Genomic DNA, 27,418 nt, shown 5'->3' with positions numbered 1-27,418 from the left:
TAGCTTACAATCTAACTTCTAACTGTAATGATACCAGCAATTTGATGGTTTGACAGTTTGGTTGAGTACACAAGCAAATGTGACAGTTAGCAATCCCAGCATTCCAAAAAATGTAACCTTTTTGGAACCGTTAATTCGATGAATTCAGTTCTGCTGATTTGGACTACTTTTGTACTGGGGCGGGGGGCATTAGCGATAAAGCGCCGCCCATGTAATAGCGTCGCTTTTTAATCGCTAGCGGGGCGCTTTTGTATACACCGCTCCCGCACCGCCCGAAAGATGCTGCTTGCAGGACTTTTTCTAATGTCCTGCAAGCGCACCGCTCAAGTATGAATGCACTCGGGTTCTCACACTGGGGCTGCAGGTAGGGCTGGGGAAAAAATCAATTTGAATCTTGAATCGAGTTGAGAGGTCAAATCGATTCAAAATTTCAGCAAATCGTTTTTTTTTAGATTTTTTTTTACCAGGACCTGCGGGCAGGAGATTTTAGGCGAGGCTGCAGCTTCAGCCTAGTCCATGAGGCCGGACGCCGTGGACTAGGCTGAAGCCACGGCCTCACCTAAAAACTCCTGCCTGCGGCTCCCCAGCACCGGCGCTGACACCACGCTGGTCCTGAGGAGCTGTGGGCAGGAATTTTTAGGTGAGGCCGCGGCTTTGGCCTAGTCTGCAGTGTCCGGCCTCGCAAACTAGGCCGAAGCCGCGGCCTCACCTAAAAACTCCTGCCCACAGCTCCTCAGGACCAGCGTGGTGTCCGGAAAAAAAAAAACAAAAAAAAAAACGCAGATTTTTTTGGGGAGAAAATCGCCCAGCTCTAGCTGCAGGGGAGGCGTTTTTCAGGCGCTATTTTTAGCCCAAAAGCACCTGAAAAATGCCCCAGCGTGAAAGGGGTCTTACTGTTCAGAGCCTCCAGCAAGAAGAAACAGGATCAATGCTGGAGGCAATTTAAAGCACACACTCATTTTGGTAGCATAATTATTTCTGTGGAATGGCTGTTCCTTGCTAAAGAACATTATTTTTATGAGTAAAGTTCAGCTTTAGCGGTTTCAAAAAAAGGTTACACTCCTGGCATGTCACATTTCCTTGTGGTTTCAACCAAACTGTCAAATCATCAGATGGCTGGTGTCATGACTGATCACATGTGTAGCACCATTGCAGTTGCAAATCAAACAGAGGCTAAGATGGCAACTTCCTTAGCTGTAGAGGGGTAGGAGCATGGGCGTCCGCATGGGGGGGCAAGGTGCAAGGTGTCCACACACGCAGCTCTCAATTTCCACACGCCTGCTCTCATTTGGCGAGTGGAAATTAGCGGAGGGCGGGTGTGGAGCAGGGGCGGACTGGGCTGACAGTTTCATGGCGGGCCATCAGAGCGGTCCACAGGGGGACTCCCTGCCCCAGGGTCACTCTGATGTCCTGTACAAAAGGCTGCACCGCTTCTGCCATAAGCGATTAGCCAGGAAACTGTCAGAAGGATTAAGCAGCCGGAACGGGCATCTCCTGCTTAGATTCGGCTTTTATATGAATAGCCGGCTGCTGTCAAACTAAGTCCCGTCTCCTGGACCGGCACTGGACCAGTGTGCGGTCTATTAGAGTAGCCAGTCTAGGAGGCGAGACTTGGTTTGACAGCGGCGGCTATTCATATACAAGCCGCGTCTCAGCAGGAGATCCCCCCTCTGTGTCATTCAGCTGGCAGATCCTCCCGATTTCTCCGTGAAGCATTGCTGGGCAGTGGCACTGATGAGGCTGTATGTATTGACACTGATAGGCCTGACTGATTGGTAATGATACGCGGCACTGATGGCCACTGATGAGGCGGCACTGATGGGACCCGTACTGATGGGCATGGTTCGGCTGCACTGACGGGAACTGATATGCTTTATGTTATATTGTTAAAATTGTTAATATTTCTTTTTGGAACCTAACAGTGTCATTTTATGAGATAATTTATGAGGGCTTGTTTAGGGGCGGACTTAGGGGAGAGGCAGGGTAGGCGTTAAAAACGGATAAGAAATTGCTAATCAGACAATGGAAGCTTGATCCTTCTATTAAGCTTTTGAATCAGGTTTCTCAAACCCTTGCATGCCTCCACTTTATGATGACTAAGCCCCTCCCCTTCATGACATTGTCGAAAAGGGATGGAGCATGGGTGACCTTAAAATGATGTTGGACGAGGAGGCCTGGCTCGCAGTCTCCTCTCTAATTCATCCCAAAGGTGTTCTATCGGGTTGAGGTCAGGACTCGCCCATGTCTTTATGGACCTTGCTTTGTGGACTGATGCGCAGTCATGTTGGAACAGGAAGGGGCCATCCCCAAACTGTTCCCACAAAGTTAGAAGCATAAAATTGTCCAAAATTTCTTGGTATGCTGATGCCTCAAGAGTTCCCTTCACTGTAACTAAGGGGCCAAGCCCAACCCCTGAAAAACAACCCCACACCAAAATCCCCCCTCCACCAAATGATTTGGAGGGGTGTAAAGGCAGGTATCACAATACTTTTGACAATATAGTGTATCTATCAATAGTAGATTACACTGATATACATACTCAAAGCGCCCCCCCCCCCCCCAAAAAAAAAATATATATATATATTTAATATTTTAAGTATTAAATTTAATTACCTTAATTAAGTTTTTGTTAACATGTAAAATACACAATAAAATGAAAACATAACTCACATGCTCTTCAGCAATGGGTTCTTCTCGAATGCTCCATCAGGGATTGTTGTAATGGAATTGCTGTGAAAACCTCTAAAAATGGAAAAAATAAATAAATACTGAATTATGAAGATAGGATTTAACCTTTTTTGCTACCATATCTTTTACGCTTGCATATGTAAATCTCTGAAATATAAGTCGAAAAACAAAGAAAAACAAAACTTACAGCTCCTTCAAATTGCCCAATGACTTTATAACTTCAGGGAAGTCCACAAGGTTATTATAATTAAGGTCACTAAAAAAAAAAAAAAAAAAAAAAAAACATTGAAGTTAATGGTTGGCTGATGGGTAGGAAAAAACAAAAAACAAAAATTCTTATTTTTAAGAACAATCTTTACATACATACAGTGGATATACTCTACACACCCCTGTAAAAATGTCAGGTTTCTGTTATGTTAAAAAAAAAAATGAGACAAAGAAATAATTTCAGAACTTTTTCCACCTTTAGAGCCGGTTCACACGAGGGCGACTTGTCAGGCGACCTAGCCGCCTGACAAGTCGCCTCCCGTTCTGTACAATGGAACCGTTCTAATCGGAGCGACGCAAGTCGCTCCGACTTAGAAGAAAGGCTCCTGTACTACTTTGGGGGCGACTTGCATAGACTTCTATACAGAAGTCGTCTTGCAAGTCGCCGCGGCAGTCGTGTGCAGGTCGCCTCGGTGAGGCGACCTGCAAGTCGTGCCGCTTCTAATTTGAACCGGCGCTCATTGTGACCTATAAACTGTACAACTCAATTGAGAAACAAATTGAAATATTTCAGGGAAGGGGGAAGTAAAAATAAAAAAAAAAAAATAATGTGGTTGCATAAGTATGCACACCCCTTTATAACTGGGGATGTAGCTGTGTTCAGAAGTAAGCAATCACATTTGAACTGTTAAATACTGTAGGAGTCAGTACACACCTGCCGTCATTTAAAGTACCTTTGATTACCCCAAATAGTAGGTCTTTCCTGACATTTTCTTAGTCGTATCCTACAGCAAAAGCCATGGTCTGCCGAGAGCTTCCAAAGAATCAGAGCAATCTCATTGTTAAAAGGTATTAGTCAGGAGAAGGGTAGAAAAGAATTTCCAAGGCATTAGATATACCATGGAACACAGTGAAGACCGTCATCATCAAGTGGAGAAAATATGGCACAACAGTGACATTACCAAGAACTGGACGTCCCTCCAAAATTGATGAAAAGACCAGACGAAAACTGGTCAGAAAGCCTGCCAAGGGGCCTACAGCAGCATTAAAGTAGCTGCAGGAATATCTGGCAATTACTGGCTGTGTGGTACATGTGACAACAAGCTCCTGTATTCTTCATATGTCTGGGCTATGGGGTACAGTGGCAAGACTTTTCTTACAAAGAAAATTCCTGGATAAATTTTGCAAAAACACATCTGAAGTCTCCCAAAAGCATGTGGGAAAATGTGTAATGGTCTGAAGAAACCAAGGTTGACATTGTTGGCCAAAATTCCAAAAGATGTGTGGCGCAAAAACACTGCACATCACCAAAAGAACACCATACCCACCGTGAAGCATGGTGGTGGCAGCATGATGCTTTGGGGCTGTTTTCTTCAGCTGGAACATGGGCCTTAGTCAAGGTAGAGGGAATTATGAACAGTTCCAAATACCAGGCAATACTGGCACAAAACCTTTAGGCTTCTGCTAGAAAGCTGAACATGAAGAGGAACTTCATCTTTCAGCATGACAACGACCCAATGCATACATCCAAATCAACAAAGGAATGGCTTCACCAGAAGAAGATTAAAGTTTTGGAATGGCCCAGCCATAGCCCAGACCTGAGTCTGATTGAAAATCTGTGGGGTGATCTGAAGAGGGCTGTGCACAGGAGATGCCCTCGCAATCTGACAGATTTGGAATGTTTTTGCAAAGAAGAGTGGGCAAATATTGCCAAGTCAAGATGTGCCATGCTGATAGACTTATACCCAAAAAGACTAAGTGCTGTAAAAAATCAAAAGGTGCTTCAACAAAGTATTAGTTTAAGGGTGTGCACACTTATGCAACCATATTTTAGTTTATTTTTACTTCCCTCCACCTAAAAGATTTCAGTTTGTTGGTACAGGTTTATTGGTCACATTAAAGGTGTCTCATTTTTTTACATCACAGAAACCTGACATTTTAACAGGGGTGTGTAGACTTTTTATATCCACTCTATGCAATTTCTGAGTGCCTGAACTCTTACATATACCCAAGGAAGAGCAATGGGTTGAAAGCCAATGGACACCCAATTACAAATAAGGCTTAATGCAAGAGACAGACAATTATTTTCAGTGTCCGGACATAATGTTCACTTTAGCTTCTCTCCCATTGCACGGAAAGGAAACACAATTGGAAATCCATTGGGTTGTCACCCCAGTCCCATTTAATGAAAATAAATATGTTCCTACCATACAGAGATAATTGGGGGCAAAGTGCTTAATGTCTAAATCTATAGTCTGACTTTTACTACAGAAACAAAAGCCACATTATACTTAAACGTACTCTTACAAAACAAAGCTGGAGTGCAAATAAAATCAGCGGTATTGTTTTTATCCCCTGCTCAAACCACAGTATTTGTCTTTCCATCTTTAATCACTTCCTTCAGTGTACAGAGTATATCTGATACAAGCAAACAATGGCCAGGGGTCAGCTTAGTTCAGACTAGCCACTTCACAGCCGGCTGTACCAGGCTTCAGCAAATGGAAGGGCGAGGAGGACTTACTGCGGATTACAAAAACCACAAACAATAAAATTAAATGTCACCGTGACAAGACAATGGCCTTCAGCTAAGCCCATAAGGTCTCATGCACACTATGCTCCAAAGAACACCTAGAAGAAAAAGCAGCTGGGAAAACATGGTAAAAGCAACATGTTTGCATGCACGTTCATGCATTCTATTGGCCAGAATAATAATTGTATGGCTATTAGAAGGTATTAACGTGTGTGTTTCCTCAGCCCAAACACTCTTCTTCAGCAGGCACAAGTGATGTATTTATTTTCTGCCTCTAATGCTCCTACTTGTCAACTTCTATGCATGCATGGACACATGGGGGGGGTTTGAAGGCAAAAGGAAAAAGAAAAAAATTCAGAATGCCTGTAAAAAAGGGATTTCTGAGCTTCAGTGTGCATGAGGCCCAAATGCAGAAATGGACAAATATATACACTATGTTGCCAAATGTATTGGGACACCTGCCTTTCCACACACATGAACTTTAATGGCATCCCAGTCTTAGTCTGTAGGGTTCAATATTGAGTTGGCCCACCCTTTGCAGCAAAACAGCTTCAACTCTTCTGGGATGGCTGTCCACAATGTTTAGGAGTGTGTCTATGGGAATGTTTGAGGTCAGGCACCGATGTTGGACAAGAAGGCCAGACTTGCAGTCTCCTAATTCATCCCAAAGGTGTTCTATCGGGTTGAGGTCAGCACTCTGTGCAGGCCAGTCAAGTTCCTCCACCCCAAACTCACTCATTCATGTCTTTATGGGGGAGAGGGGAGGGACAGGGTAGGGGTTAAAAACTTGCTAATCAGACAATGGCAGCTTGATCCTTCTATTAAGCTTTTGAATCAGGTTTCTCAAACCTTTGAATGGCTCCACTTTATGATGACTAAGCTCCTCCCCTTCATGACATTGTCGAAAAGGGATGGAGCATGGGTGACCTTAAAATGATGTTGGACGAGAAGGCCTGGCTCGCAGTCTCCTCTCTAATTCATCCCAAAGGTGTTCTATCGGGTTGAGGTCAGGACTCACCCATGTCTTTATGGACCTTGCTTTGTGGACTGATGCGCAGTCACGTTGGAACAGGAAGGGGCCATCCCCAAACTGTTCCCACAAAGTTGGGAGCATGAAATTGTCCAAAATGTCTTGGTATGCTGATGCCTTAAGCGTTCCCTTCACTGGAACTAAAGGGCCCTGCCCAACCCCTGAAAACAACCCCACGCCAAAATCCTGGTGGGGGGGGGGGGAATTATGGTGTGGGGTTGTTTTCCAGGGGTTGGGCTTGGCCCCTTCATACCAGTGAAAGAAATTAAGGCATCAACATACCAAGACATTTTGGACAATTTCATGCTCCCAACTTTGTGGCAAGTTTGGGGGTGGCCTCTTCCTGTAGCAAAATGACTGCACACCAGTGCATAAACAAGGTCCATAGAAGCATGGATGAGCGAGTTTGAGGTGGAGAACTTGACTGTCCCATAGACGCACTCCTAAACGTGGTGGACAGCCTTCCCAGAAGAGTTTGAAGCTGTTATAGCTGCAAAGGGTGGGCCAACTCAATATTAAACCCTACAGACTATCACTGGGATGCCATTAAAGTTCATGTGCATGTAAAGGCATGTGTCCCAATAGGTGTCCCATGGTTGCAGGAAAGAAATTCGCCCTATATACGGCAAGCCTTAAGGTTTGTGTGTAATCCACCAAAACCACACCCAATCTGGGAGATATTGGGAATAAAAAGCTAACCAATTGTTAAGCCTCACTGCTTTCTAAACCAAGGATTATCGTGCCAAAATATGTACAATTTGAAGATCTACAGCTTAGGAGGGCAGACGGCACCATTTGCAGCTTAATCTGCGATCAGAAGAAGCGACTGGCACCACAGTGAAGTGTTTACTGATCCTATCAGAGAAACCTGTTTCATTTCAGAATTGGGCACTCAATAGTTTCTTTCATACCTTTCCTTCTTTGTCTGAATGCCTGCCGGTGCTGAATTAGGAGCCGTATCGCTACGCTTACATGGCTTGAAAACAAAGGCTTTTTTTGTTGAACATAAATATTCAGTATTTTTTTCTTTTATTTCCTTGAAAGAGTAAAATAAAAGGCTTCTTTCGTGTGAAGCGATAAGAGCAATGGGAAGGATACAGGGAAGGAAGTCAAGCTAGATACACTTGTGCTTAACAAGTCAAGGGAGACAAATGTATTTAAAGTTTGACCTAAAAAAATGGAGCGGTGTCAGATGAAGGTGTTACAAGGTAGGCTCCGCATGTTAGTAGATTATGAATTTAATTCTGCTACAAAAAAGACATTCATTAGAAAGGTGCTAAAAACAAAAATCCAGGCGTACAGACCAGAGGCCAAGTGAAAAGTCAAAAAGAAAATCTAAATGTAGCTGTGGCCGCTGCTGTCCAAAACTCATAGACACATGAGGACAGAAGATATAATCAAAGGGGTGAACAGCGCTGATCAGCAGACATAAATAGGCCCCTTAGAGGCAAAGTAAAAACTTTTTATTATTGTTAAAAAATAATAAAATGTTCACCAAGGCATACAGCAGTCAATTGATGGTCATGCAGAGACTTGGATTAAAAAACTGACAGTACCTGGAGGCTGGAGCTGCATGGATGGCACAAGGGCTTAGGGAAACCCAGCACAAAGCCGTTGGACAAAGAACACAGGAGCACCGCTGGTGGGGGGGCTTGTCCAGGACCACAAGGCCAGGGGTCCAATGAAGGGGGAACCAAACTGCAGGCATAGGAACTGTTGGGGCCAGTATACGAAGCCTGGAAGTGATGTCACAACCTGGGGGAAGTCAGCCAAGGGAATCCGAAGAGTATGGGCAAACCCTGCTGCTGGAGCCAATTAGGAACTGCCAATGCCAAGGGAGCAAAGAGAGTCACACATCGCCGACTGGAGACACTACATATTTCAGGGACACGCCCCTTCGACAGGGACCCGAAGACTGGTGAAGAACCAGCTTGGGTGAGGCTGACGTTGGATCCTGGGACAGGTGAGTATCTGTTTAATAAAAGTCATCAGCTACAGTTTTTGTAGCTGCTGATTTTTAATTTTTCCAAACTGGCTGAAGAATCGCATTAAAAAAAAATTCCAATTATGGCATTTTATACATGCTGTGGGAACCATCTAGAAGGCACTTCTATGCATTGATCCCCACTTAGTTGCGGGTAACATGGCAGCTGCCATGTCGCCCTGTGAAGGCATGGAGGTTGGCATGTGCGCCAGAGAATGCTTTTATGCAGCACTTTTAGATCAGTCCCTCAAGGGGCTTAAAATCTAAGGTCCCTAACTCGCATTCATAGATACACATACTAGGGCCAATTTAGACAGGAGCTAATTAACCTATCAGCATGTCTTTGAAGTGTGGGAGGAAGGCCAAGTACCCTGGGTGGGAAAACCCGGGTACCCTGGGTGGGAAAACCAAGTACCCTGGGGTGGGAAAACCAAGTACCCTGGGGTGGGAAAACCAAGTACCCTGGGGTGGGAAAACCAAGTACCCTGGGGTGGGAAAACCGAGTACCCTGGGGTGGGAAAACCGAGTACCCTGGGGTGGGAAAACCGAGTACCCTGGGGTGGGAAAACCGAGTACCCTGGGGTGGGAAAATCGAGTACCCTGGGTGGTAACCCACACAGGCACATGCAAACTCAAGGCAGGTGGTGCTGTGGTTGGGATTTGAACTCACGTCCCTAGTGCTGCTAGCTGGAAGTGCCAACCACTTATGCATATTTTCTTGTGCATTAAGGAGCACTGCATTGAAGCCCATTCTTTTAAGAACAGGCTGTCGATGTATCTCAACCTCACGAAAACAAAATAGATCCTGTTTGTTTCAAAACGCATCATAATGTACCGCTATGCAAACCAATCACATTTATGCGTTGTGGTGAACACTGCTCTGCATTGCTAACAAAAATTTATGGCAGCACACCACAAACCATACATACAGTGGGTTGCCAAGTGTTACCATAAACATACATTGTGGTGTGAATGCGCTGTAATGAATACCTTTAACCTACTAAAACTGGTAAAGACGACTTTCTTTTTTTTAAATTTATTTATAGATTAGAATACAGACATGTACACTTGTATTGACCAAGAATGCATGGCTGTGAACAGAGCGTACACACAGCTGGCGCCATGCTTATCTTATGGGAACAATAACTACTAGACAATAGGCTCTCTATACTGCACTGCCCAGCAGAAATAGAGTCCGGGGGTGTCTTCTGAGATCTGAGGGTATCCATTATAATTTCTGCCAAATTCTGCCAGTTTATAAAGTTCACCTAATATTTATAAGATTCCCTTTTTAAACTGCATAAGCTTTTCTGAAGCTGAAATGGCAGAAAATGTAAGTTGTTGTTTGTCCATACACATTGCAATCAGCTTGTACAATCTACATTGTACTAAGTTTGAATTGCAAGGTCCAAAAATGAAATAACCTTACAGGCAAAATGTAAAATAAATAAATAAATAAATAAATATGGAGAACATGCAAGATAGTCAATAGAACTAATTTTACACTTTTTTTTTAATCCTCTAAAAGCACCAATGAAACCTTGTTTTACTAAAATTCTGAAAAACCAATACATTTTAAGGTTTTAAAAACTATATATAATATTTGTGGATATGCTCAACCATTTGTACATGATATATATGCAAGTTAATGTTTTCACAGGTTCATGGTTTCATACAAGCTTTTTTACAAGCTTTTTATAGATCTCAGATTTGAACATGTATAGTCAGATTTCTGCCACTAGCCTTATATATTGTACAAATTGTTCTATGTGTAGCCAGTTTAGGTTGACTAACCTTATACAAATTCACGCAAGATAAAAAGTACATTGTTTTTTCCTAATTTTTCATGCAAGCTTTAGAATCCCTCATATTAAGGTCTCAAGCAAACAAGACTGAAAAAAACCCCAGTGTATTTACAGACATTTTACTTTTTTTCCAGCCTCTAAACACACAGGCGTATTAGAAGAGGAGCATTTAGAGGCTGGGGAAAAAAAAAAAAAAAAAAACATCACTTGCGCAATCAGTAGAGGTGTGTTTGAGCAGAAAAAAGCTGGACGTGCCTAAACATGAAATGAGGCACGTTAACGCTTGAGTGTTCACGCATTCCAATGGCCAGAATAAAGTAATATTCTGGCCAATGGAATGAACAAACGCACAAATGCTAATGCGCCTAAACAAACATGGCTTTAGGTGCGTTTAAGCTGCTTTTTCCCTTAGAACATGGGGGGAGGAAAAAAAAAATGTTCTGTGTGCATGATGCCTTTAAATTCCAGTCCCAAGACACCAACATCTTTTTTGCCCAATTTTATTTTATTTTTTTACATTTAATCTATAGAAACTGTAATGTAATCTAACTTTTTGTAACAAAAACATTTACTATGGGGTAGATTTTTAATTTGTATACATTAATACAGTTCACTATGGGGTATATACACATAACACTGTCTGAAAAGGTTAGGCTTTCTGAGAAAGCCCAGCACTACCTTCAGGCTTCCTTGTAAACTGTTAAAGCGGCGTTCCACCCAAAAGTGGAAGCTCTGCTTATCTGCCCCCCCCGGTGCCATATTTGGCACCTTTTCGGGGGGAAGCGGGTACCTGATTTTGACAGGTACCCATCCCCACTTCTGAGAGATCTTGCCGCAGCCAGATTACTCTGAAGTTCGGCCCCCCTCCTCCTTCCGCCTCCATTCAGAAAGCACAGGGTGCTTCACGCATACGTAGTTGGGATTCCCTCACAGGCAATGGCGGCAGCATGGCACTCGAGAACCGATGAAGACATCTCTGGATCCCTGGACAGGCAAGTTGTTCTATCTCTGAGGCCCATGATAAATGCTTAAGGGTCCCTGCTCAGGCGGTCAAGGTCTGATGAGTTGGATGCCGCTGACTAGTGAGGGTGCAGGCTGAAGAAAGGTCCGTCCAGACCCAAAGCATACTGCAAAAATTGGAAGAGATAGCCCAGCCACCGCACACCTCGCCCGGCCTAATTGGTTAGCAGGTGAAAGCAGCCTCAGCTCGATTCATCCAGACCACAACTACACAACACATTAAATCACTTCCAAGTTTATATTCCGCTGTACAAGAACTTTTGTAACTTTAGTAAATTCTTCATTTTTGATATGAGACTAGCATGCAAAAAAAAAAAAAACGGGTGATCATTCGTTTGATAACCTCTGGCACAGCAAGGATGGATGAATCTCACACTGTGGCTGTTGTATTTTGACAGTTGGTCTGCCAATTGTCAAAATCCTTGAACAGTGCCTGCACCTGAATGCATGTAGGTGTGGTTCGGCTGACATTTAACGCCTGTCTCCTTCAATTTTTAACTCGAGGGATGTCGGGCGTGAGGTAGTCGATAGGGTCACCCACTGAGCACAATTCAAACAGAGCAGCGCCAGCTTTATGTTCTCTATACCTCAGCTCCACATTTTGGCTACAGATGGTAAATACAAAATATTCACATACAATAAGTTCATTTCATCGTCTTAAATCTAAAGAAATGCAAAAATTACATTTTTTTTTCCTTGCTTGTGGGGAAAATAAAAGCAGAGCATATCATAAAAACCACCATGGTCACATTCTTTTTCTCACCATCATTGGCAGTGAAAGTGTTTTATTTCGATAGTTGCTGCGGGTCTACCGAGACAGTGCTTACAGAAAACACTTTGATGAATGAGACCCTATGTGGTCAATTCATTATATAACCTACATTGCTTACTTTTGCAGCATAACATGTCTGTAGAACTGCCTTTACATGCAGAATGTGAACTGTGCCCACATCCTGTATCTATTTCCATTATAGCAATTAAATGCTTTGTTGATTAAGCCCATCCACGCAGTCAAAGCCCCTCCAGCAAGGGATCCATAATGAAAGGAAGTACTCGTCTTGACACAATACACAGGCACACTCGTGTCACGCCATCAGCTCTTTGATCCTTGCTAAGAAATAATCTGATGGATAAATATTGTGGAGTCACGTTATGCAACAGGCGGTACTTACAGCGCTTCCAGGCTATCCAACCCATCAAAGCAGTGCGGTCCTAGAGTTTTGATTTTATTGTTGTGGAGATGTCTAGGAGCATGAAAGGAGAAAGGTTTACTGAGTAAAATGTAAACAGTTTGCAGATTAAACTAAACCTGTCAGCATGCACTTTGCCTATGGTTAAAGAAATCCAGGAAGAACTATTTGTATTTTGTTCAGTATTCAGTGTTGTGATAGTTTGACTGACAATTACTTGGTCTTACCCAAATTAATTTTATATTTTTTTTCAGACTTTTGGTGGTATTTAATAAAGTAGTTGTAAAGGCAGGACATTTTTTACCTTAATGCATTCCCTGCATTAAAGTAAAAAATTCCCCAGCAGTTGTATCAGCCCCATTTTATACTTAACTTAACTGTCCCGATCCAGTGCTGTGCCCCCCTGCTGCGGCCCTCTCCTTACAGGACACAGAGGCAGTAGCAGGAGCCATTGGCTCCTGCTGCTGTCAATAAAATCCTGGGAGGGAGCAGGGAGTGGGGTCGAGTTGCGTGCGTCTATGGATGCACACAGCAGCTTCCTATGGCAACGCACAGAGAAGAGAGGGACCCTAGAGCACGGGGGGGGGGGGGGGGGGGGTACCCCATTGTGCACTGCAGGAAAGTATGACATGTTTATTTAAAAAAAAAAAAAAACTTTAAAGTAGAAGTTCAACCAAAACCTAACTCTAAACCTACTGGCAGCCACATTCTAAATCTAATCTATCTAACCCTGTATAGAAGAAATTGCTATACCTACCTGTTCTGCAGCCGCTCTGGTCCGGTCCCACGCTGTGTTATCAGTGGCAGCTTCAATGTGTGGAAGTATGCAGGAGAGGCAGCCAACAATGGAAGCCTATAGTAACTCTATGGGTGACGTCACTTCCCAGGCATTTTCCAGCCATTGTTGGTTCTCTCCTGCACACAGCATCCGCTGCTGGTGACCAGGCCGGATCGTAACGGCTTCAGAAATGGTATGTTTAGCAATTTTTTCTTTGCAGGGTTAGAAAGATTTGTTTTAGAATGTGGCTGAGAGAAGATTTAGCGTTAGAAATTTTTTGGCTAAACTTCCACTTTAAGAAATAGCCGTTTCCCTTTAGTTCTGTTATAAAACATACCAAATAAAATAGCAGGACAATAAAAACTTCTCAGAAATTACTTCTTTTTGAAAAGTAGACCCTCCAGGGTGATTTGATTTTTTCCTACAATTTTTTGGAAATTTAGAACCATGCTGGTATTAAGGTGGTTAATACATGGAGGAATAATGAACTAGCTACAGAGCATCATTAATGTACAGATCACACATACTGGGGACGAGGTAAGAGGATTAATGTACAGGCTTCACACGGTGGGAGGATGTAGATGAAGGGGGTTACTGTGCAGGATAAGAGGTTGATATGCAGGCCGCTACAGCGATGGCGATGAGAGATACAGGAGAGAAGTGGGGAGGTCAAGGGGTTTAAAAAAAAAAACAAAAACGAAATATATATATATATATATATATATATCACATCTATTCCAGATTAAAATTCGTCAGAATAATTAAAATTGATGCTGCCTACAATTCATTCATAAATCATTTATTAATTGAAAGATTCACTAATTGTCCTTCCTTTGCTTTACCATAATGGTTATAATTATCTGGACTACCCCTTCCACTTACATGGTCAAAACCATGGTAGAAGAATTCACTTCAAATTATTGAGGTCAGGTCAAGGGTACGTATAGATAAATACATGTTCACTTCCAATCTTGTAGAAAGTTTTTTTGAAACCCCTGTTTGATCAAGAGATAGTTTCAGGAATTTGGAGTAGAGGAACCCCAGTAGCCAGTACAGAGCCATGAGCTCAGCCCTAATGAACACCTTTGGCATGAATTGGAAGACCAACTGCAAGCCAGATCTTTTTGTCTAACATCAGAGTGACCCAATAAATCCAATAATTTTTGGCTGAACTCAAATTTCCCCATAGTCGCACTGCAAAATTTGGTGGAAAGCCTCCACTGAACAGAGGCTGGTGTAATATCAGGGGAAGGATAAGATTAAAGAGGTCCTGTCACTTTGCCCATTCAGGGCAAAATGATGGTGTGTTTGTAAAGGCCTCCTGCACCCCACTTTCTCCAGCTACCCTTGCAGCTCGTATCAGCACTAAAAGCCAAGGTGTCACCTGGAATTCTAGTGCTGAATGTTAGTGCGAGTGATCATGTCACTGCTTCAACAGACTGGACTACTGTTATGTGAGAAAATCACGTGTTCCCCAATATCTGGAAGACTTTTCTCCAGCGGTAGAGGTTAGTATAGTATGGTGATTAGAATTGGAGAAAGGTAGGAGGGAACCTTTACAAACACTCCAGAACTTTGCACTGAATGGGCAAGGTGACAGTGTCTCCCTAATGCCCATGGTTTTGGAACGGGATATCCAACAAACCTTTATGTGTGATGGCCCGGTGTCAAAATATAGGTTATATATTTTTTATTTAAAAAAAATAAAAATACTAATAACTGTCCCACTAAAAACACAGATGGAAAACACATATTTTAACACTTCTCCAAGAAATCAAATGCCACAACAGATAATTTTAACAATGCTAAAAAAGAAAAACATCTGCTATTTTAGATTTAATTTTTCATTTCCTTGAAATATTGACCTGGAAATACTTACAAAACAACGAGGCTTGACAGATTTGAGAAGGCATAATCCGGTATGTGAGTGATTTTGTTCAGAGCCAGCGTTAAGGCCTGAAGGGATGGGAGGTTACTGAGGGGACGAACCGGGACCTCTGTTAAACTGTTGTCATCCAGCCACAGATGTCGGAGCTGCACAAGGCCCTCGAAGCTGTCATCTGGCACGGTGACAATATGGTTAGCGTCTAGTCGTCTGTAAGAGAAATGCACAATTCATCAGTTTTGTGTCATGACCAGAAGCAAGTTTACTGAAAATGGAAGAGATAAAATATTTTAAGAACTTATGAGTTGGACAAATAAAACCGCAGAGTGAATGTTCAGGAAAGTCAAAAAAATGCGTGATCCTTGTACTAAAAACTTACCGGAGATATTGTTTAAACAAATTGCATTTTTAGTGTCATTTTACTCAGCTCAAATTACATCAGTCACTTTGCCTATTAATGACAAATTAGTTGAGTAACGAGCACCCTCACCAGCATTCCTCTGAAGCAACCGTCACCAATGCCTGACACTTCCAGGTGTGAAATAGCATAATATGGGGTGGCATATAACCTCCTTCCAGGATGCAGTGCCCAGGCCTCAGGGTCCAATCGCCAGGACATCCGATGAGGATGTCAACTCTGTGTAAGCTCCGACAACATTTGACACAGTGGATACACAGATGACCCCTGGACTAGCCAGCAGGTCTATTCTGAGGCTTTGATTGTTTCCCAGCTCTGTTCTCAGCAGCCAGAATGGAAGTGGAGATAGGAAGGCGACACTACAAGGTGGAGCAGCTGAATGCCGGAGCCTTTGTGTATATTATTGGTTGCTAAGACATGGGGGCCTAGCAAATCAATAGTTTTGATTAGAGGTCGGGACACTGGTTAGGACATGCGACCCGGTGTGTGTCCTATTAGTCCGGATCTGTGTGACCCATACAAGCAAGCGCATCCAAAAGATCCTGTACAGCTATGTGAAGACATCTATTGGAAAAAAACACTGGAGCACACTGGCAAACTACCTAGTGCCAGTATATAGTGGATAGGCTTCAGCTCATCTCCTCCAAAAGCCACACTTCAGGCTTTGCATAGCTTTGGAAAGAGATGAGCTGAAGCCGATCTACTAACTACTGGGAGTAGGCGATCTACCAGTGTGCTCTTTGGTGCTTTTTCCCAATAATGGATACACAGAGTTACAAATGCAGAGTAATGGTATGTGAGGATAGTCAGCATAAATAAGTCAGGCAGTGAGATATAAGGAATGGCATGTATGGCAAAGTGGCAGTCTCTTTAACAATCCATTTTGTCACATTGGTCATGTAGGTTGTGAAAAAATGCTTTAGATGTAAAATAAAACACTTCAGAGCATTTTTAAAAGTTTGCTGTGGATTCCCATCACATCCCATTCTGGCTCTACCTTCCTCTCTGCAATAATTGCACCAACATGGAGTCTTTCCCCCTGTTTCTCCAGCTGTAATAGTCTGTAACCATAAAGAGGGGAGAAGTGCCAGGAGCTTGGCACGGACTGATAATGAAGTTGTGGTGGTCAGAGTTGAGGAAAAGATGGATGGTGCTAAATACAGGGATATTCTTGAGCAAAACCTATACCACTCTGTGTGTGATTTGAGGCTAGGACCGAGGTTCCATCTTTCAGCAGGACAATGACTGCAAAAACATTACTTTAAGGGGAAACATGTAAATGTATTGGAATGGCCTAGTCAAAGCCCAGACCTCAATCCAATAGAAAATCTGTGATCAAACTTAAAGATTGCTGTTCACAAGTGCAAACCATACAACTTGAAGTAGCTGGAGCAGTTTTGCAAGGAGGAATGGGCAAAAATCCAAGTGGTAAGATGTGGCAAGGTCATAGAGACTTATCCAAAGCTGTGATAGTCGCAAAAGGTGGCTCTACAAAGTATTGACTTTAGGGGGATGAATAGTTATGCACATTGACTTTTTCTGTTATTTTGTCCTATTTGTTGTTTGCTTCACAATAATAAAAAAAAAATCTTCAAAGTTGTGGGCATGTTCCGTAAATTAAATGATGCAAATCCTCAAGCAATCCATGTTAATTCCAGGTTGTGAGGCATCAAAATGCCAAGGGGGTGAATACTTTTGCAAGGCACCGTGTGTGTGTGTGTGTATATATATATATATATATATATATATATATATATATATATATATAAATATATAAAACTTACCCTCGACGGAGCTGCTGGTTTAAATTGGGTCTTACTGATTCACCATATCCGTCATAGGGGTCCCATTAAAGAGTTCTCTTTAGTAATTTCAGCTCCGACACACAGTCTCTTTCTTGAATGCTTTATTTAAGAAAGACTCATGCAATAGAGGGATGGAGGGTTTAGGGGAAATTCAGGTACCTTGAAATTGCAGATCAGAAACACTCTCTTTGATCCAGAGGGCAACAGCTCCACAACTGGATTCAGCAACAGGCCTCTCTTTCTAACCTGGCAGCCGATGTGATTCTCTGCCACAGACTTTAAGATTCGGTGTAACTGTTACACAATCCTCTGCCACAGGATTGGGTAATTAGCGACTTGTTGCAATATCAAAGGCTTGATCACACAATACCAGTTCCCTTCTTCCGAACTTACGGTACTGTGTGGTATGTAACCCAGGATGCATCCTCCAACTGAGTCTCCAGGCTCTTCTAGAGGCACGGGCCTTATTGCGCAGTCCTCTCCTGAAAAGTACTCCCCTGGATTCTCCAGTCGCTTGGCTTCTTCCCGCAGGCAAGACAGCACAGGACCATCCCTGGATCTGTAGGCCCCAAGACTTTTGGGCCTACCTTCAGTAGCTACGCCTCGGGCCAGCTGGCCCCGAGACAAACTTGACGGCAACGACACACCTTAGGCCAGGAGGGCCATCAGGTCGGAACTCCTCTCTGTCACGGGGTCTGTCCCTTAACCGCTTCCCGACCGCCCACTGTATATTGACGTCCTGTTTTTTAAAGATGGATATCTCGGTAACGGCAGCAGATGCTGCCACAACCAAGGTATCCATCTTTAGGGCCGGCGATTCTGTACACGATAACGGTGGTCTCTGCGGCGGGTTCGCCGCGAGATCACCGTTATCGGCGGCGGGAGAGGTGCCACCCCCCTCCTGCCGCTCTCCCGCGCCCTCCGCCGCTTACCGGAGCCGTCGGTAGCGGCGGAGGAGATCGGGACCTGTCACTGCTGAGGTACTGAGATGAGTGAGGCCAAGATGGCCCCCACCCGTCTCTATACCATGTGACGGTCGGAGCGACGTCATTACGACGGCTCCGCCCACTTCTCTTAAAGGCACAATTTTTTTGTGTCATTTTTTTTAAACGACTTTTTTTTTTGCATTTTAGTCTAAATATGAGATCTGAGGACTTTTTGACCTCAGATCTCATATTTAAGAGGACCTGTCATGCTTTTTTCTATTACAAGGGATGTTTACATTCCTTGTAATAGGAATAAAAGTGATCCAAATTTTTTTTTTTTAAAAACAGTGAAAAAATAAATAAAATAAAGTAAAATAAATAATAAAAAAAAAAAAAAAATTTTAAAGCGCCCTGTCCCGACGAGCTCGCGCGCAGAAGCGAACGCATACGTGAGTAGCGCCCGCATATGAAAACGGTGGTCAAACCACACATGTGAGGTATCACCGCGACCGGTAGAGTGAGAGCAATAATTCTAGCCCTAGATCTCCTCTGTAACGCAAAACATGCAATCTGTAGAATTTTTTTAAACGTCGCCTATGGAGATTTTTAAGGGTAAAAGTTTGACGCCATTCCACGAGCGGGCGCAATTTTAAAGCGTGACATGATATGTATCAATTTACTTGGCGTAACATTATATTTCACAATATAAAAAAAAATTGGGCTAACTTTACTGTTGTCTTATTTTTTTTTTCAAAAAAGTGAATTTTTTCCAAAAAAAGTGCGCTTAGAAGACCGCTGCGCAAATACGGTGCAAAAAAAAGTATTGCAATGACTGCTATTTTATTCTCTAGGGTGTTAGAAAAAAAAACAATATATAATGTTTGGGGGTTCTAAGTAATTTTCTAGCAAAAAAACCTGTTTTAATCTCTTAAACACCTAAAATCCAAAACGAGGCTAGTTTTGAAGTGGTTAAGTACCCTCTCCCAGAATGCACAGCAGGCAGACCACACCGACTGTTTTCCGGGCAAGTAGGCACTCAATAAACCCAGCTTGTTGCAATTTCCAACCTTGGTTGAAATAATAGGGCGCCATCTCCAGGCCAAGGGGAAAACCACACAACCAGCCAAGCTGAAACAGAACCAGAATTTACATTAATTGCAGTCTGAGTTAAACTACACCTTCAGACAACTAAATGTTTTACTTATAGAGTCTGTATTAAAAATACCAGCGCTACATATATATATATATATATATATATATATATATATATATATATATAATATAAATATATATTTATATATAAAAATATAAAATGTATATGATTTGATCCTCTGTCAAGTTTTAGTGCTTAGATTTCTCCAACATTCTCAGAGTGGGTTTCCTGATGGTGACAGAGGTCCAGCTTTGTGTAATTGGAACAGCCAATTGAACAGGGTGACAACACAAGAGCACAATTTAGGGGACAGGGGCAAATGTTGTCAGCTGATACGAGGAAGTCCCTTTTATAAGGCATAATTCACAGTGGAATCACTAGGTAAAAGTTGCAGATGTAAAAATGTTGAAAATTAGTTCTTACATAAAAATTAACATGTTAAAAGCTGAGTGCCAGGCAAACCGCTAAATAAACAGATGAAATACATATAGGAGCGGTTTTACCTCCCAAAGGCTTTGTATTTTTGCCAATTTAGTCCTGAGATTTACATTCTTTCAGCATAGAACTATTTGGCAGGGAAAGGGACCTGATATTTCTCTGCTACAGTTCCCCTTTACTTAAAAGTCTCATCCCCATCCCCACCCTATGACTGGACAGAGAAAGGAGATGCAGAACACCAATTTGCATATTTGTTACATTGCTCTCCCCTCCTATCAGCATTCTTTGTACACTGACAGCAACATACCTCTAACTTCCCGGACTGCTTCTCCCTCCCATTTCTGAGCTCTGATGTACAGGGGGCAGCAAACCGAGTCAAATTCAGGTGAATTAATTGGGGTCTTTCATATCAGTCTAGATTTTAGCTTTAAAGCTTATATGACATTTTAGTGACTGGGTTGAAATTTTTGTGGTTATACTCTTAGGCCGGCCATACACTGTTCGAATCTCAGATTCAAACTGTTAATAGGCAGGCTGAATGTACCAAGTTGATCAATCAACTTGGGTACAACCAGCCTGCCGGATTACCCTGCAGTTCTTGCTGCTAGCAATAATCAATGTCTTCTCTCGGTGGGGACGGCTTCCCCAACCCACCTGGCCGGGAAAAGACAATTGCTGATTCCCCAGTCAGCACGGTCTGTGTTGATGGTGGAATCGTGGAATTTCTTTCCTGCAATCTGTGTTTGCAGGATATAAATTTGCACCACTTACCTGGCTAACTTACAAAAAAAAAAAATGCTAGCTTTGGAAACAATGCGTTGTTTCTTCTTTAAAAATAAATAAATAAATAAATAAATAAATAAATAAATAAAGTAGGAAAAAAAATCCATGCAGCACACCAGGTACAGTGTGGATAATTATTCCTGTTGAGGTCATGGCAACAATGACAACAAAGGGAAAATCCTTTACCAGCACCCCACCTAGACCATTGTGTTTCAGGGGATGCTTAATTAATCCTCGTTCAAAGCGTACTTTGAACTGATAAACGATGCACGCTAACAGTTGCAGTGAAGCACAACAACAAAGTACACCGCTGGCCTCTCTGGTATGAGAAGAGTTAACAGAGAAAACATGGACGGATGTCCCTGTGGCACAATGCAGGGTAGAAGTAAATGGACAAGCTTCCTCCACTAAACAAAAAACACCTGCACTCTCTTGTCAGGTCGGTGATTAATAACCAAGCTGCCGATCCATTAGGCTTCTCAAAACAAAGAAAAGAGATCACTTACAGGTCTCAAATCTTTCCCCTTTCAAAGTTACTGTCAGTTGAAAAATGAAGACAAACCGAGCAACAGTTGCAACTTCTTTTGTGTCCCCCCCAAGAAAAACAAAAGCTGATTTCTGTGTATCCTATTAATTTCTTCACAAGGGATATCAGGAATTTTAACAGCTGCGCATACAACCTTTTTAATGCACAATGGCTACAGCCATTGACAAAACATTGTTTTATACTGAGGTTTCGATCCCATACAGCTGTTTTAGCAGTTTACTGAAAAAAAAAAAAAAGTGGTACAAGAATACTTTCATAGGGTTAATATAATTGTTATATGCAGTGTGCTTCCAAAAAACAAACATACAACTGCATAATTATGGTTTGGGAAATCAATGACACCACCAGTAAAAAAAAAACAAAAAAACAAAAAAATAAAATAGATAGCTAAAAACGCAACTTGCAACAATCATGAGGTTGCCAACTTTTCCATGGTATATTAGGTACAGAATATGCCCAAACATTTTTTGGACTCCGTATTACCACACCTCCACTATATGGCCAAAAGTATGTGAACATCCCTCCAAAATATTAAGCTCAGGTGTATCCAGTAAAGAATACAGTTAACATTACAGATTACAAAGACATTTTAGAACAGGGGTGTCCAACCTTTTGACCTTCCTGGGCCACATTGGAAGAAGCGGAATTGTCTTGGGCCGCACATAAAATACACTAACAATAAGAATAACTGATGAGCAGAAAAATTTGGGCAGGTCTCATAACGATCACTGATATAGATAATGTGCCTACCTGAGTAATAAAACTTAATTTGTTTTTTATATTTTTTATTGTAAAAATTAAAGGGGGCAACATAAAACTAGTGGCATATTTGACACAGTTTTTAAACTAACCTACGCATCAATATCTGGTTAGATGGATGTAATAGCAATTCTCAAATTTTCAAGGGGCGCATAAAATATTTTGGTTCTAATTTTACACTTTGTGTGCTTTATACTTGAAAATAGTTGCCGACAAAATATAGGTGCGATTGAAAACTGATGACATGAATAAGGCATGATTGTGAAGAGTGGGATATTTTTCTTTGGGAAGATAAAACTTAAGTCCAGGAAAGAAACCCTGTCAAATATTTTTGGCCACATGTGTTCGCTAAAAAGTACATGCATTTTTACAAAAAAAGAAAAAAAAAAGAAGATTCAAAAATTTTAAGTAAGTTTACAATTTGTGTTGGGCTGCAGGTTGGACGCCCCTGTTTTGGACAATTGTGCTCTTCCAACCTTGTGGCAACAGATTGAGGAAGACACTTTTCTTTTACCAGCAAGAATGTACCCCCGTGTACAAAGCCAGCTCCATGAACAACAGGAGCAACTTGCAAAGTACATGGCACAAATGTGTCTCTTTTGATGGTATTAAGCAGCTGGTCAAGGCTAGGGTGGAACTGCAGAATGTGGAGAAGACACGGTTTCCTAAGTGGTAGTAGTGCTCCTTTTGTTTGAAATCGATAAACACATCTGAAAGGAAGGAAAAGAGGGAAAGTAAAAGAATAAGAAAAAAGGGAAGGGAAAAGGAAAGAGGGGGAAGTCTCCCCCCCCCCCCCCCACCACCACCACCACCACCACCACCACCATCACCACCGATGTCAGAGTGTGTTTTTTTTTTTTTAATTTGTATTCCAGCAACACATATCCACATAGTGACTTGTCGCCTGTCACCCACTCACTCAAACATTTCACACCGTGGGACGGGCACCTTATGTAGTCCAGAGTATCGCAGAAAAGTGATGGTTAGGCTGTTCTCAGGCACAGGGTAAGAGTGCCACACTAAACATCATAAAAACATTTATTCTATTATAGATAGCCAAAATGACAAGCCAACACATTTTGGGGACTAAAACCATACCCTCTACGGGGCTTACAAATGCTGCATACAGTGGATGACACAAATGACACACATGAAATTATCTCAATAGATACAGTGAGGTCCATATATATTTGGACACAGGCACAAGTTTAGTTTTTTCAGGTATTTACCAAAACATTCAAGCTATAGTTATATAATGGATATGGGCTGAAAGAGCACACTCTCAGGTTTAATTTGAGGGTATGTACATCCAAATCGGAGGAAGGGTTTAGGAATTACAGCTCTTAAGAATAGCCATCCCCCCTTTTTCAAAGCACCAAAAGTAATTGGACAATTGAATCAAAAGCTGTTTCATGGCCAGGTGTGGGCTACTATGTCATTTCTTCATCAATTAAGCAAATTAAGTAAAAGGTCTGGAGTTGATTCTAAATGTGGTATTTGCATTTGGAATCTATTGCTGTGAACCTACATCATGCGTTAAAAGGAGCTGTCCATGCAAGTGAAACTGGCCATTGTAAGGCTTTAAAAACAAAACAAACCCATCAGAGATAGCAGCAACATTAGGAGTGGCCAAAAACTGTTTGGTGCATTCTGAGGAAAGAAGAACGCACTGGTGAGCTTAGCAACATAAAAAGGCCTAGAGGTCCACAGAAGACAACAGTGTTGGATGATCGCAGGATCCTCTCTATGGTAAAGAAAAACCCATTCACAACATCCAGACAAGTGAAAGATACTCCCCAGGAGGTGGGCATATTATTGTCAAAAGTCTACAATTAAGAGAACACTATACAAGAGCAAATACAGAGGGTTCACCACAAGGTGCAAACCATTCTTAAGTCTGAAGAATAGAAAAGCCAGATTAGACTTTGCCAAAAAAACATCTAAAAAAGCCAGACCAGTTCTGGAAAAGCATTCTTTGGACGGATAAAACTAAGATTAATCTGTACCAGAATGACGGGAAGAAAAAACGTGTGGAGAAGGCTTAGAACAGCTCATGATCCAAAGCACACAATGTCATCTTTAAAACATGGTGGAGGCACTGTGATGGCATGGGCATGCATGGCTTCCAGTGGCACTGGGTCATTGGTGTTTATTGATGATGTGACAGAAGACAGAAGCAGTCGGATGAATTCGGCACTGCTTAGACATATACTGTCTGTCCAGATTCAGTCAAATGCAGCACATTTGATTGGACAGCGCTTCACAGTACAGATGGACTATGATCCAAAACACACTGCAAAAGCAACCCAGGAGCTTTTGAAGGAAAAGAAGTGGAATATTCTGCAATGGCAGAGTCAATCACCTGATCTCAACCCAATTGAGCATGCATTTTACTTGCTGAAGGCAAAACTAAAGGCAGAAAGACACACAAAGAACAACTGAAGACAGCTGTAGTTAGAGCCTGGAAAAGCATCAGAAAGGAGGAAACCCAGTCTTTGGGTTCCAGACTTCAGGCAGTCATTGCCGGTAAAGGATTCTCAACAAAATATTAATTATTAACATTTATGATTATATTAATTTGTCCAATTACATTTGAACCCCTGAAAATGGGGGGACTGTGTATAAAAATGGTTGCAGTTCCTAAAATTTGTACTTGATATTCATGTTCAACCCCTTGAATCAACATGCACCCCTTTACAGGTATACTATAGACACCCCCCAGGTAAGAAATTTAAAGGAATATTACACTTTTATTGTTTCACTTTAAGCATTATTAAAATCACTGCTCCCGAAAAAACTGACTTTTTAAAACTTTTTTTTTGCATTGATCCTTGTCCCCTGGGGCAAGACCCAGGTCCCCAAACACTTTTTATGACAATAACTTGCATATAAGCCTTTAAAATTAGCACTTTTGATTATTCATGTTCGTGTCCCATAGACTTTAACGGTGTTCGCGTGTTCGAACAAATTTTTTGCCTGTTCGCAAGTTCTGGTGCGAACTGAACAGGGGGGTGTTCGGCTCATCCCTACTCCAGAGGTTGCTAGGGGTTGAACCATGGACATTGTAACCGCCTTATCTGAAGGTGGCCTGGATAGTTCTGGGTCCAATGCCATGTAGCAAAGCCAGGCAGCAGGATGCCAATGATCTTTCTTGCTGTCTGTAAGGGTTTTTTTCTAACCACCACTGTATAGGGGCATTCTTCCCAGTGATGACCAATGGAAGCGCCATTCTTTGCTCAGACTCCCAAATTAATTTTAGCAGGAGTTTCCTGCGACCTGAAACATTTTTAAGTGTTCCTCTGGGGTAAAAAGGCTGAGAAAGGCTATGGTATATACACAAACATGTCTACTATAAAAGGTGACTAGCAGCCATGTGTAGGCCATATGGACCTGGGGGAAGTTTTCCCTCACCTAGCTAAAAGCAACTACAAAGGAACCTTGGCTGACAATATTTTGAACACCAGCTTGACTTAAAGCAGTAATAAACCCAAAACCAAAAATATAATATATTGCAGCTTACCAAACTTTAGACAGTGGCTGTATTGTTTTTTTTCTTTTTTTTTTTTTGGACTTTTTCCCCTCGGTTTTCAATCTGGAGATCTGGCCATTAACAGACCTCCTGTATTATTGAGTGCCTACACCCTGGATGAATGAGCACAGCAGACAGCAGCATTGTCAGTATGAGGGAAAGGGGATGTTGGATGTAGTAGCAGATTGAAATACACTAACAAATGGAAGCTAAACTCCAAGTAATACTTTATATCTTACAGAAAACAGTTTTTGGGGATACAGGTTTTGCATAAATGAAAAGCTGATAATTAAAGGGCACTCCTGTTAAATTATCTAACTAATGCAGCCATCACATCTAAGAATTGGTACGCTGCATTATAACAAAGGTTTGCTTTTGGGTTTAATACTTCTTTAACACCATTCGTCCATAGACCATCATATGAATGCAAAAAATGATCTTGAAGATGACTGAAACAGAATACTTTGCTCACAAAAAGGTGAGTAGCATACAGAAATGCCAATTCCCTTCCACACCAATCCTTCTGTCATTTTGACAAGTTGCTTGGGGGCTTATGAACATGTCAGAAGGATTTTTATAAGGCAAGAAAGAGATTCTCAGTATACAGTGTTGATGTAAAGCAGTGACCTGAGAGACGACTTTTCTCCCCTTACGTAATGCCACCTGCATGCCTCTTACCTAATGCAAATAAATAATCTGCTATTGATGAATCATTTCTGCCTGTTTAGAGAAAGGACTGTTTAAACAGAGGAGCATTAAAATATCTCAAGATACAAAAGCCCTGAGGCTCCATCAAAATAAAAACGAGAAAATACCTGTCCCTTTTCTATCTACTTATTCCAAATTCATAAACCTCCCCTGAAGATCAAAAAGGAAGACTTTCCACCGGGATAAACTCATCTAGCATCACGAGAGTGCCTTCATGTCATCCAGATAGACAAGCTTGGCTGTTCTGGCCTGACTTTAATGAGCAGAAGAAAGGGCACACAACTAAGGAAAGTCCACATAAAGATACAAAATGCCTATAAACTTTCCTAGTATTAGAAGTATTAAATCACAGTGCCTTATTCTAGTTATAAAACTATTCGGACATTTGGTTTCCAATCATCTGTTCATGATGTACAGTAGAGATGGGCACTGTAAATGAATACATGTACCATGCTGTGTGAGTGAAGTAAAAGTGGAGGACTGTTTATTATGTTTACTGTATGTACTTCCTACACCCCAAGTTAGTTTTCTTTTTACCTTCACAAGGGTCATTTTAGATGGTCAGAAAGCAGGGGCGGCCCGTCCATTAAGGGTGCATGAGCGCCGCCCCCTCTATGGTTAATGGACATCTATCCATGGCCACCACCTATTCATGCGTCTGGCCCCTGTCAGGACACTTGGCACATGAATTACAGCGGCGGGGGTGTTTTTTTTTGTTGAAGCACCCGATTAGAACCATAGGATTTAATAGGCTTCAAAATAGGGTGGACTCGGAGCACAGAGCATTACGCTCAGGGCCCACCCAGGTGTTAGATAAGCAAATGAATATTCGCTTTTCTAACACTGAATCGCCTCTCCACCAATCAGGAAGTGCGGGTCTGATACCAGTTTCCTGATTGGCTGAAAGGTCAGGCGATCCTATTGGATGCCTAAGAGGAGGAGGATGCGCAATGGAAGGCACCGTGAGCCACACCACAGGAGGAGGAAGAAAGCCGCCAACATGCTGCCTGCCCACTTCCTAGATGGGGCAAGTGCTGGGCTTTGATGTCCCGGCTGTCCTCCCGGAAGGGGTGGTTGGCTGTTTGCCCCACCAGCCTCCACTGTCAGAAAGGCTTTCCCCTTATACAGGGGGTCCCCTAGTTACAAACATCCGACTTACAAACGACTCCTACTTACAAACGGAGGGAGACAACAGGAACTGAGAGGAAATCTACCTCTAGGAAGGGAAATTCACT

The 27,418-nt window shown here is 42.2% G+C and overlaps 1 protein-coding gene across 1 annotated transcript in view; it reads right to left on the bottom strand.

Moving 5' to 3' along the window:
• The window catches only part of LGR4 (leucine rich repeat containing G protein-coupled receptor 4), a 164,780-nt gene that overhangs the window by 27,354 nt on the left and 110,008 nt on the right, over positions 1–27,418 (bottom strand). The window contains exons 5-8 of the mRNA XM_073604539.1: positions 15,112–15,327; positions 12,437–12,508; positions 2,876–2,944; positions 2,671–2,742 (exon numbers count right to left, since the gene is read on the bottom strand). Coding sequence (XP_073460640.1) covers positions 2,671–2,742; positions 2,876–2,944; positions 12,437–12,508; positions 15,112–15,327 — 429 coding nt within the window. The remainder of the gene's footprint in view (positions 1–2,670; positions 2,743–2,875; positions 2,945–12,436; positions 12,509–15,111; positions 15,328–27,418) is intronic.

This window comes from Aquarana catesbeiana, linkage group LG11, assembly GCF_042186555.1.
Source record: "Aquarana catesbeiana isolate 2022-GZ linkage group LG11, ASM4218655v1, whole genome shotgun sequence".
In the NCBI taxonomy this organism is placed as follows: Eukaryota; Metazoa; Chordata; class Amphibia; order Anura; family Ranidae; genus Aquarana; species Aquarana catesbeiana.
Note: the sequence above shows the minus strand (reverse complement) of the source record. Positions and strands in the feature narration are given on the sequence as shown.